Source organism: Podarcis gaigeae (genome assembly GCF_964106915.1).
Source record: "Podarcis gaigeae genome assembly, chromosome: 1".
NCBI classification, from domain to species: Eukaryota; Metazoa; Chordata; class Lepidosauria; order Squamata; family Lacertidae; genus Podarcis; species Podarcis gaigeae.
Genome location: NC_139678.1, coordinates 119444575 through 119457115, shown reverse-complemented (window position 1 = coordinate 119457115; position 12541 = coordinate 119444575). Strand labels below are relative to the sequence as shown.

Sequence of the window (12541 nt, the reverse complement as noted above, 5' to 3'; positions counted from 1 at the left end):
CATTACCATTCAGGACCAAGAAACTCATCCTGCATTAAGTTTTCTAATCCTCATTTAATGTCATTCATATTGATGGCAAAAATACAAACGACACAAAACTCCATAAACTAAATATGCAGTATGTGAAAATGTCTCCTCTTTTCTTTTTTTGTGCTTTAAAACCTTTCTTCTCATTTTTAAACAATTTTTAGTCACCAATGCCAGAACTACCGTGGTGTGGTTCTCGAGGTCCAGGAACATCTGTAAAAGGGGTGTCTAGCTATGGAGGCCCTGCATGGCATAGCTCATAGCTTCTCTGAGTTATTCAAGCCCCTTCGCCACGGCAAGGCAGTGATCCATGAAGAAGATCAAACCTATCCATTCTTAAGGAAAGCAGCCCTGAGTGCTCACTGGAAGGACAGATCCTGAAGCTGAGGCTCCAGTACTTTGGCCACCTCATGAGAAGAGAAGACTCCCTGGAAAAGACCCTGATGTTGGGAAAGATGGAGGGCACAAGGAGAAGGGGACGACAGAGGACGAGATGGTTGGACAGTGTTCTCGAAGCTACCAGCATGAGTTTGACCAAACTGCGGGAGGCAGTGGAAGACAGGAGTGCCTGGCGTGCTCTGGTCCATGGGGTCACGAAGAATCGGACACAACTAAATGACTAAAAACAACAACAACAACAACAGCTATGGAGGCCACCCGAGCCTTCAGTGCGAAAGCTGGACCAGAAGCACCCACAGACTGCAGACCTCCTCCTTTGAGAAGCGGGTAGCACCCTGAGCAGAACAGGCCAGTTTCTCACACGCAGGAACCAGTCTCACACATTGCTTCCATCTTGGCAGGATTCAAGCTCAAAAGGTCTACATTTGGCCACAGAGTCTGCACTTAGACCAACGAAGGAACCTGTGTGTCTTGTGTAAGGATGGAGACACGTTTGGATAACAGCTGGATTTTATATTTTCAAATGAGGGCGCTGATTTGTATTTGGATCTAAGAATACAGGTTAGCATTAACTGCACATTCCTGTCCCCCTCCCCCTCCCCACTTCCTTCTCCTCCTTTGGTGTAGCTGCAAGGATATCAGGAGCATTTGCTTCTGTTTCCAACAAACGGTGGCTAGCTTTAAGATGGTTCGCTTTAGCTTTATTCTTATTATGTGGTTAGCTTTAACTGAGATTTATCTGAACATGGAAGGATTGTAAACCGGGATTTGAAGTTGGCTTATTTGGATAAACCACCATTACCCTGGTGGGTATAATCACAAGCAACAGTAAGTTCGGAAAGGAAGAGAATGCTTCCCTCTTTGTTGCAACAAGAGGAGGAGAGGGATTGTGTTAGTGCCTGAGCCTCCATTTCGTTCACATAATAGTAAACCATAGTTTAGTGTTATGGTTGAAGAGTGTAATCTGATACTTCAAAAACAGAACTTTTTTTTTTTTTTGGCCTTTGTGTCAATACTTTGGCCAAATCTGGTGCAGCACTCTAAAGTCAGAGCAGGTAGGAGGTCAATTTTTTAGTCTATAGCAGATGAATTTGCCATATGGGCTGTATGTACAAGGCACAATGAATGCCACTGCTTCATAGATTTACGCAACACGGAAGAAGAAATTTTCAGAAATACTCTAATGGTTCCTCATTGCTCAAACATTTTACAATCTTTGAAAAGAAAATGAAGCATAGAAGGATCCCCACCCCCATCGAAATACAAACACAGCAGTTCAAAAGCAATTGCTGATATGTTTGCTACTATTCACGAGACCCAATAACATAAACAGATGTTTCATTTTAGCTCGTGGATTTAGCCCCAGGATCAGAGTTCAGCACACTAAGGAACTGGATTCATGAAAGTTAACTTTCTTTTCTACAATAATAAACAAGAAATCGAAAACGGACTAGAAAGTGAAAATAAAGGCAAACTTCAGATGGAGTAGGGGCACACTGTCCAAGGTTTTTCAGTAGAATGTCTTCTCAAAGGGATTGTGGTTATTTATTGCCTTTAATTGTGCTATCCTTGAGGCTGGGCTGCCTCCTTCTGGGGGCATTTGGAGTGGGCTGGAGATGTACTTGAGTATTAGGCAGCATCCTGAAGAAACCTTGAGTTGAAGAGCATCTAATCAACCACCTCAAAGTGCAATCTGGTTCAAAGAGGTGCTTGGTCTTGTTGTTGTTGTTGTTGTTGTTATCAGAGGTCTCAGGGTGGTTCACAAAAAGATAACAATATATAAAATCAAAATAAAACCAATAACCCAATAACACCCCCCCCCAAAAAAAGAGCCACATTTTAAAAGGGCATAGGATGTCAATCAGATCAACCAAAGGCCTGGTTAAAAAAGAACATTTTTGCCTGGCGCCTAAAGGTGTGTAATGAAGGTGCCAGGCAAACTTCTCTGGGGAGAGCATTCCACAGACAGGGAGCCACTGCAGAGAAGGCCCATTCTCGTGTTGCCACCCTCCGGACCTCTGGAGGAGGAGGCACACGAAGGAGGTGCTCAGAAGATGATTTCAGGGTCTGGGTAGGTTCATATGGAAAGAGGCGGTCGTTGAATTATTATGGTCCTGAGCCATTTAAGGCTTTATAGGTCAAAACCAGCACTTTGAATTGGGCCTGGAAACTAATTGGTAGCCAGTGCAGTCGGACCAGGATCGGTCTAATATGCTCAAACCGTCTTGCAACCTGGCCGCTGAATTTTGCACAGGCTGAAGTTTCCGAACCGTCTTCAGAGGCAGCCCTACGTATAACCCATTGCAGTAATCTAACCATATGTTATAGGGACCTTAAGGGACTGCCCAGCTGAATGCTGGGCAGCTCATCTTCCATGCTGAGTTGACAATGAAACCTACATTAAAACAAGTGCTAGGTAAAAGTAAAGGACCCATGACAGTTAAGTCCAGTCGCAGACGACTCTGGGTTTGCGGCACTCGTCTCACTTTACTGGCCGAGGGAGCGGACGTTTGTCCGCAGACAGTTTTTCCAGGTCATGTGGCCAGCATGACTAAGCCACTTCTGGCCAAACCAGAGCAGCGCACGGAAATGCCGTTTACCTTTCCGCTGGAATGGTACCTATTTATCTACTTGCACTTTTTGGCATGCTTTCAAATTGCTAGGTTGGCAGGAGCAGGGACCGAGCAACAGGAGCTCACCCCGTCATGGGGATTCGAACCGCCGACCTTCTGATGTACATGTCTTGTGAGTCTTCACTCGGGGTATGGGGAGAAGTGGCACTTATTTCTTCACAGTTCTAGTTTAGATACAGTATTGCGCATCACCCTTGAACAGACTTTCCTTAAAACTCCTTGGACAGTTTCCTCTAATAATAACTTTGCTATGTACTTTTGAGGTTTGCGTCTCTTTTCAGTGCTACCCTCCTTTTTCTGCTCTGATATAAATGCAATTCAAACTGCTTACCTTTCTTCCTACTAAAAGCACGATTCATGATGAGAAATCACCCAGTGTGTGTAATTTAATCTAGAAAAAAATACAATTAAACATTAATTTTACCAATAAGATTTTTCAGGTATCAGTTTCATGTCACAAACAATTCAAAAAAATATTTGAAATCAGATCAGTCTAGTTATATGAAAATGTTTTTCTTTCTTTCTTTCTTTCTTTCTTTCTTTAGTTTGAATTTTATGGTATATTACGTTGAAAAAATTGATATTTTTTTAAAGGCAGCAATTACAAGGAGTTTTGTACTGATCTCCATTAGATTTACTTCCAAGTAATAAGCTATTGGATTATTCTGTATACTGCTATATAGTCAATGTCAAATTTTGTTATAATGTGCTATATAGATATCATATATTTCTGTTCATATTGTATAGTCATATGTCTATAAAAGCACTCTTTCTATTAAATCAAAATGCACATTCCTGATTTCTTTTGCTACGAGTCATGATCCAGCAGAAGTGATAACGAGACTAAACTTTTGTTGGATCCACCTCAATATTGCCACCATTGTTAAAGGAAATATTGTTCCTGATTTACTCAAAATTACTGCAGAGGCAGCTAAAAACCAATTTGCTTAACATATATAACAATAGCAGAAAAAATTGCAGAAAAAATTAGAACCTGAGTCATTTAATTTTCCTAACAGTTGCAGTCACATTTTTATTTTCACCAAACAATCTAATTTTTATTTTTATTTCTAACCAATAATGAGATTTAAACATTATTATGTTTTTAAAATATGCTTCGTTCAAATTAGTCCAGTAACTACTATGCATTTATGCTATCTTTCAGTGAGATCTGATACTTATTAACGTAGAATGGTTAATACAAAATAATTAGTAGTAATTTCCCTCGAACATTTGATTAGCTCCAATCTATGTAATAGCACAGTACTACTGTAGTAAATATAATATAGATATGCTACTATTATGAGAACTAATAACAAGCAGTAAACATTGATGTGCACAAAACAGGGTATACTGTATAACATTCAGCTCAACAAGAAATGAAGTGTCAAATTTATTCAAATGAATAGCAATTAAATTACTTACCACGCACCTAAATCAATTTATTCCTCTGGAGTACTTTTCACATTTTTGTTTAATTGAAAGTCATTGTTATTGAATCGTTTTAACTGTGATAACGTACAATTTGTGAAGCTTGTGAATTAAATCAGAACGCACATAACAGGAATTCATTAGCTTAATAGTTTACATAACGTCTAAGATTAGACCTCTCTAAGGAATGCAATATCCCAGCTTACCATAGAACCATAAGGTCACCTGACACTGGTCCCCACTCTTATGTTCATGTAAAGTAACTAGGAAACCTTTACAGTGGTACCTCAGGTTACATACGCTTCCGGTTAAATACGCTTAAAGTTACACACTCCGCTAACCCAGAAATAGTGCTTCAGGTTAAGAACTTTGCTTCAGGATGAGAACAGAAATCGGGCTCCGGTGGCACGGCAGCAGCAGGAGGCCCCATTAACTAAAGTGGTGCTTCAGGTTAAGAACGGACCACTGGAACGAATTAAGTACTTAACCCGAGGTACCACTGTATTGTACATTTCTGTTAAAGTACACTCATCATATATGAAACAGCATTTTCCTGTTGCTAAAAACAACAAGGCACCTAATAAGAAGTGTATTTTCTAGCATATAATGTCCTGTAATATACAGTGGTACCTTGGGTTAAGAACTTAATTCGTTCCGAAGGTCTGTTCTTAACCTGAGGTACCACTTTAGCTAATGGGGCCTCCTGCTGCCGCAGCATGATTTCTCTTCTCAACATGAAGCAAAGTTCTTAACCCAAGGTACTATTTCTTGGTTAGTGGAGTCTATAACCTGAAGTGTCTGTAACCTAAAGTACCACTTTATAGAGCATAATACATGCAATAAAAGCCAAGATTCAAAGATACATTTAGTACAATCTTAAAGACAAACCACAACAGTAAAAGGGGCAAGAAGGCAGGAGGCTGAAAATTTATTTTATTTTTAGGGAAAGAAAAAGGGAAAACTGAAATCTTAATGACAAGAGTTAAAGCAGGCTTCCTCAACCTCAGCCCTCCAGGTGTTTTGAGACTACAATTCCCAACATCCCTGACCACTTGTCCTCCCAGCTAGGGATCATGGGAGTTGTAGGCCAAAAACATCTGGAGGGCCGAGGTTGAGGAAGCCTGAGTTAGAGCACTCCAAATGAGGGAGAGGAGTGGGAATCAAAAACGGATGAACCATATTTTCCTCTCTCCTGCTGGGCTGGGGCTGGGCAGCAGGGAGCATATTTTCCCTTTTGTTCTTTCCTGTTCTCTATTATTTTTTTAAGTTTCCTTCCCACTGATTGCAACAGAAGGGAATTAAACTACACCCGTTTAAGCAGAATGAGTGAGCTGTGGAACCTGCAGATCCACAGTCTCCTTCAGCATAGCCCCAGAATGCCTCTCTTTTGCCCTCTCCAGTAAAAGGTAAAAAGGTAAAGGACCCCTGGATGGTTAAGCCCAGTCCAAGGGGACTATGGGGTTGCAGCGCTCATCTCGCTTTCAGGCTGAGGGAGCTGGCGTTTGTCCACAGACAGCTTTCCTGGTCATGTGGCCAGCAGGACTAAACCGCTTCTGGCACAACAGGACACCATGTCACAGCTTGGAGGGACACTTGCTGCAGATATTTCTGCAGCTTTTCAGAGGCAGCATGTGAAGTTGGATCTCCCTTTCTTCATGCAAAGAATCTTGTTGTCCTGGCAGTCACTCCCAGGGACCCTAAGAACACAAACACAGACTTGGAAATGTCCTTTTGATCTCCATTGGATCTATTTCCAAGTAAACATCCGCAGGATCGGGCTGTGAAACAGCTTAAGGTCAGTTACGCTAAATGCCTGGACAATGCCAAATCTTGCTACAATATAAACATCTTATGCCACCTTTTAAAAGGAGGCTTAAAAGAAACGAGTTATTTTATGGCGTGGTAGCAGCCTTCAAATAATTATATGAAGAGAAACAGAAATGTACACATACTTTTGATATGGGCAACAACAATGCAATAAGTCCATGCCTCAATATGCTAAAAGATTTTTAAAAGAATATGTCCTTTTTTACATGAATATATAAACATATTCATTTCTAACTCTTTTAGCATATTGAGGCATGGCCTTATTGCATTAACAGCCAGCAAAATATGGAATGAGCCAATAAATACTGGACATCAAAAGTGCCCATCCTTTTCAACTCCTATTTTAGCAAAAACACTTTCTGCTCAATAGCTATTCACAACAATTGTCTCACTATCTAAAACTCAGGAATGGAAACAAAATAACCATCGCAATTCTTCTAAATGTTCAGAACTTAATGTTATTAAATATCTTCTTCAGAATGTAAAAACAAACCACGCTCCAAGGACTATTTTAGTAAATCAGTCTCACCAGAGCTTTTTTTTATAAAGGGATGCTGCATATTAGCTAATTAACTAGATATGAGACCGCTAGGTTAAGAGACTGCAGCTCCCATACGCAAGCACAAAAACATTACAACAAAGACAATTGAATAAAAAGCATTTAATGGAACAGTTTCATATTATGAAGATTAGCTCTGGATCCGCCCTGGAAAAGCAATTTCACGCCTTACAAATTCCATAAGCATGGAGCAAGACACTGATTTCCTGGCAGCTGGGTAGTAAAGTCTTGTTCTAGATGCACACGGAGTGAATTTTGCTCTGCAGCCATTGTCCAGGGGCCATAATTCATAGATAGTGGAATTCAGCTCTCATATATACAAGTTTTGACAGTTTTGGCAGACTCAGACATTATTTCAAAATTTCTTCCTGACTCACCAAAAACCACCTTCCTGCCTTTTCATGCTGTTTCCTTTAAAACCATATTCAGCCCAACTAGATTATCCAATACTGAAATTCTACAGAGAAACTAAAAAAAACACAGTTGCCCTGCAAAGGTTTCAAACCTCAAGTGCTACATAACCCATGGTGCAGTGTGACTTATAAAAAACACAGGCACCACTTCTTTCAAGAACCAAATGGAAACGTAATACATTTCCATAACTCCCCATGAATTTTGCAATAATGACTGCAAAACCATGCAGCGGAGATCCATTTCCTAGTTTCTGGTAATTGAAATTAAAGGTGATTTCTCAGAAATGTTTCAAGCCAACAGTAAGCTGCCTTCTGTTGATGAACTATGATACAGCCTATGGTTGATATTAATCAGTACTAAAAAGATGGAAACAATGCAAACTCCATAAGCATTTATCTGTAAGCATTTAGTACCTTTCCAAGCTGTTTAGGCTAAAAGAATAAGCTGAGCAAGGCAACCTGTCGAATTGCATGTTTGTTGTTGTTGTTGTTGTTGACCTTTCTAGCATTGTAGGTACAACCACAGTCAAACATTTAAAAGTACACTATGTTCAAAGTATAGGTAAAGGTAAAGGGACCCCTGACCATTAGGTCCAGTCATGACCGACTGGGGTTGCGGCGCTCATCTCGCTTTATTGGCCAAGGGAGCCGGCGTACAGCTTCCGGGTCATGTGGCCAGCATGACTAAGCCACTTCTGGCGAACCAGAGCAGCGCACGGAAACGCCATTTACCTTCCCGCCGGAACGGTACCTATTTATCTACTTGCACTTTGACGTGCTTTCGAACTGCTAGGTTGGCAGGAGCTGGGACCGAGCAACGGGAGCTCACCCCATCGTGGGTATTCAAACTGCTGACCTTCTGATTGGCAAGTCCTAGGCTCTGTGGTTTAACCCACAGCGCCACCCACGCCCCAACCACGTTCAAAGTATAATTGCTATAAATTGTAGTGCATTTAGTTGTCCCATGTCTACCAGCAGGGCAGTTGCATGAGACCACCCACAAGCAACTGGATGTTTCAGTATAACTGGGGGATTCCCAAGGTATGCAGAAAATTATTAGTTTGTAAACTTTAAAAAAGGGTGGGAGATGCCAAGCTCCAACAGGAACTGAGCATGTTCATTATATTCCAGGAGGCATGGAATATGGAAGGCATCTGAAGTGTGTGTGCGAGAGAGAAAATGGGTGATAGAAAATTGCTCTGAAACTGATAGCAGCTTATAATATTCTAGAATCGTCCTTGTGACATCACAATTTGAAGAGAGACATTGAAGCCTTTTTATAATATACACTGAAGTGGAAGCAGGGATAACTACCAACTTGGATGACTTTAAAGGTAAAGGTAAAGGTACCCCTGCCCGTACGGGCCAGTCTTGACAGACTCTGGGGTTGTGCGCCCATCTCACTCAAGAGGCCAGTGGCCAGCGCTGTCCGGAGACACTTCCGGGTCATGTGGCCAGCGTGACATCGCTGCTCTGGCGAGCCAGAGCTGCACACGGAAACGCCGTTTACCTTCCCGCTGGTAAGCGGTCCCTATTTATCTACTTGCACCCGGAGGTGCTTTCGAACTGCTAGGTTGGCAGGCGCTGGGACCGAGCAGCGGGAGCGCACCCCGCCGCAGGGATTCGAACCGCCGACCTTTCGATCGGCAAGTCCTAGGCGCTGAGGCTTTAACCCACAGCGCCACCTGCGTCCCTTGGATGACTTTAGACAAATGCAAAAGGGTAATACTATCCATGGCTACTAGTTTTGACAGCTATGCTCTGACTCCAGGGTCAGAGGATATATGCTTCTTAATATCAGTTGCTGGAAACTGGAGGAGAAGAGAGTGCTGTTGCACTTAAGTCCTGCTTGTGGGCTCCCAAAGGCATCTAGTTGGAAGAGGATGCTCGACTGGGTGGGCCACTAACATTATGAAGCAGGGACGCAGGTGCCTCTGTGGTCTAAACCACTGAGCCCTTTGGGCTTGATTACCAGAAGGTTGGCAGTTCAAATCCACAAAACCAAGTGAGCTCCTGTTGCTCTGTCCCAGCTCCCACCAACCTAGCAGTCGGAAAGTATACCGGTGCAAGTAAATAAATATGTACCACTCTGGCAGGAAGGTAAGTGCTCTGGCACTTGTCAATGTGTCCCGTTGTGCCAGAAGCGGTTTAGTCCTGCTGGCCACATGACCCGGAAAGCTGTCTACAGACAAAGGCTGGCTCCCTCGGCCTGAAAAGCGAGATGAGCGCTGCACCCCATAGTCGCCTTTGACTGGACTTAACAGTGGGGACCTTAACTGGACCTTGAAGTGGGGTCTTCTTATGTGAACAAGGGAAAGCAGCGTAAAACTGATGAGATACATGTGGCCAGGCAAGGCTTCTCCTGCTGGTGTCTGCAACTTTCTGCTGCCATTGGATATGTTTTTATGGATTGGACATGTTCTTGGCGACATGTCCTACAGGGCCTTGAATCAGCTATCCCGGCGATAAATAAGTATATAAGCAGACAAAGCCTTATTTAATATAGCTGATCTGCTAAACAGAAGGTTACGCAGATTAAGCTCCTTGATTAAATTATGTATGGTAATTTGTATTAAAAGAATGATGCATGACTTTTGCACTGTTAGGATTATTAGAATGTTTAAAGCCTTGTGCCAATGCATAATAAATCCTTCAGTAGTTATTTATTGAAGGGTGGTGGTTGTTTTACCGAAACCACTGAATACTAAAATCAGGATATTATGGATGATTTCCAACATTAGTCACGTTCAGTGACATCAGTTGCATCCAATTAAGTTTTACTCTGCTGAAATTATTAGGCCTAAATTAGTCCTGCTCGTTTTTCCAATGGGTCTACATTGAGTATAACCAACACTGAATCGCAACCTAAATGATTTCGTAGTTGCTATAATTGAAAGTAACTTTAAGTTGCATTTTAAAAAACAAACAAAAAACCCACACATTTTCATTTGATCTTTGCCGGTTCAGTAGATCAGTGTTCCCATATTTTTCTCTTTCTCTGGCTTGACTTCTAAGTTATTATATTCACTAGGTATCACTGTGATGTTCAGTGAAACTTTAGAAGACAACCAAGCACAGTGCACTATAACAGCAGAACAGACTGACTTTGGTTTTCTGCCCGTTGTGAAGTATGAAGGCGTTGCCAGGGGGTAATTCAATGGAGTGAGATCTATGCACGCAGACTTGCTTTGCCTCTGTGGGAATTGCATCAGGCTCTGTGTGCGGCATCCTACATAAAGTTTCAGGGAAAGATTTTCAGAAGAATTTTGTATCTTTGAAAGAAGTGAGAGAGGGGGAGAAAAAGAAGCAGCAACAGCCAGCTTGACATGCATTTCTTGAAAAGTGAGTAAACTTTTGGAAGTAGAACTAAAGAAGTCGATGAGTTCAGATTACTCTTGCAACAAGGCCTTCGCAGAAAAACTCAAGCAGAAGTCAAAACTCCAGCACTATAGTTATCTTTTAATAAAAATGCAAGAGTGCACAAAATTAGGAAAGTGAAAATTAGACACCTTGTTCTTCTATTACTTAATACCATTCAAGCGATAGCCTTCCCAAGTGAATCGTTCTGGAGCTGAACTCTGTGTAAAATCACACTCTCACTTGAAAAACATCCCTTATCTAATATGTTAAGATCAGTTGTGCAAGTTACCTATGCTGAGAGGCTATGTATGCTCTATTTAATCATGCTTCAGAACTTTACCTTTGCTTAGAAAAGAAATGAACTTGGCTTTTCTTTTCTTTGGGGGGGGGGGGAGATCTTGTTCCAGACAGTTCTTTTCAGTGTTTCTGTGGTTTAATTTTTAATGTTCATCTTCTCATACTGCATTCTGTTTGCATTCTGTGAATCCCTCTTATTATCTAAATGAACTGCTGCAGATAAATAGGTTAAAATAGATAACTAATGTTGTTTCTCACCTGATGCATGGTTCCCAAACCCAGATAAAACTGGAGGTTCTACTTCAAAGTAAGTGATTTAGAAAATGAGGTGATACAGTGGTGGCGGTGTGCTGCCTGACTTCTTTTGGAAACTCTTTCAATGAACTCCCCCGGCCCAGATCGTAAGCTGGGCTCAAACTTTCCTAAATTGCAGGCATGGTGGAGAACTGCTTCCCTGCCATCCATTAACTCTCAGGGCTCATCCACACTTATTTCTCTCTCTCTCTCTGCATTTCTAGTTGCAGGTCCACACTATAAAACCCCCTGTCCAAGCCCTTTTTTCCCCTACGCTGGGACTTTATCTGCAAAAGAACACATCTTTGCAGAAAAACCAAAATTCTGCTTGTTCTGGTTCAGCGTTAAAGAGCTGGCTTTCCTAGGGAAAGTGGTGGGGGAGGTGGAAATGACTGGACACGAATCAAGAAAGTGCTGACCTGTACCTAGAAAGTGTAGGGCAAAACGTAAATGTGGGTGAGCCCTCAGTAGACAACTTCCAGCATCATTTGCCCTGCATGTTTTATTTCTTCTGATCATACTCAGATTGCCACTACAGAGAGTGTAAAATGGCTCCTTGTGCTTTCCAGCTTATTGACTTGAGAATTCTGTTTGTAGACCCTTCATATTCTGTAAATTTGTTGAATTTACAACACAATGAAAGAATCAGCTTAACGAGGCAAATGCTGAGAGGCATCCAACGCCACATTTTATGTTTCAGGTTGATTAATTTTCCAGAACAGCACCAACAAAAAGGGTTTGGGACCCATGGTGCCATTATGGAGATAAGAAAACAATTTTCTATCTTGCACTTAAAAAGCTGGAGTTGTTCAAAGCACCAGCAAAATTTATTTACTTAATTTCACAAAATCAGATGATTCTGACTTATGTCAGGATAAAAACAGGTAACATTGATATTTCAAATAGCTGCATTGTAACTTCATGGAACATTTTAGCTCCTGGTTAACATTCCCTACAATTTATTGGCATGCCATGTAAGAACAGAAATGTTCATTGGATCATCCCAAGAGAACCTTCTCTTTAGCATATAGCCATTTCTATACATATTTAAGTAGACTCCTTGAAGAGATTCATCGAAATGCTGAGCACCACTCTGTTATAATTCAAACCAAATTTTGGCAGCATATTTTATAGCAAAACAATATGGGGGAGAAGGCAGCATACAAAAGGAAAATAGATTACTTTAGTTAAGGAGCCTTGGGTTTTTGCCTTGTGAATGAAACTTCTGGAATTTGTTTCTGAAAAACAGAACTGTGCTTCGAATGCAGTGTGTCAGCAGCCACAAAAAGCCATACAGTATA

The 12541-nt window shown here is 41.5% G+C and overlaps 1 protein-coding gene across 8 annotated transcripts in view; it reads right to left on the bottom strand.

Moving 5' to 3' along the window:
- The window catches only part of GULP1 (GULP PTB domain containing engulfment adaptor 1), a 165560-nt gene that overhangs the window by 74040 nt on the left and 78979 nt on the right, over positions 1–12541 (bottom strand). For 7 of the 8 annotated variants that reach the window (XM_083712853.1, XM_083712851.1, XM_083712855.1 and 4 more), the window contains one exon: positions 3391–3450. The exons of the other annotated variant lie outside the window; for it this stretch is intronic. In XM_083712853.1, coding sequence (XP_083568979.1) covers positions 3391–3418 — 28 coding nt within the window. In that variant the 5' untranslated portion in view covers positions 3419–3450. The remainder of the gene's footprint in view (positions 1–3390; positions 3451–12541) is intronic. 8 annotated transcript variants of the gene reach the window in all.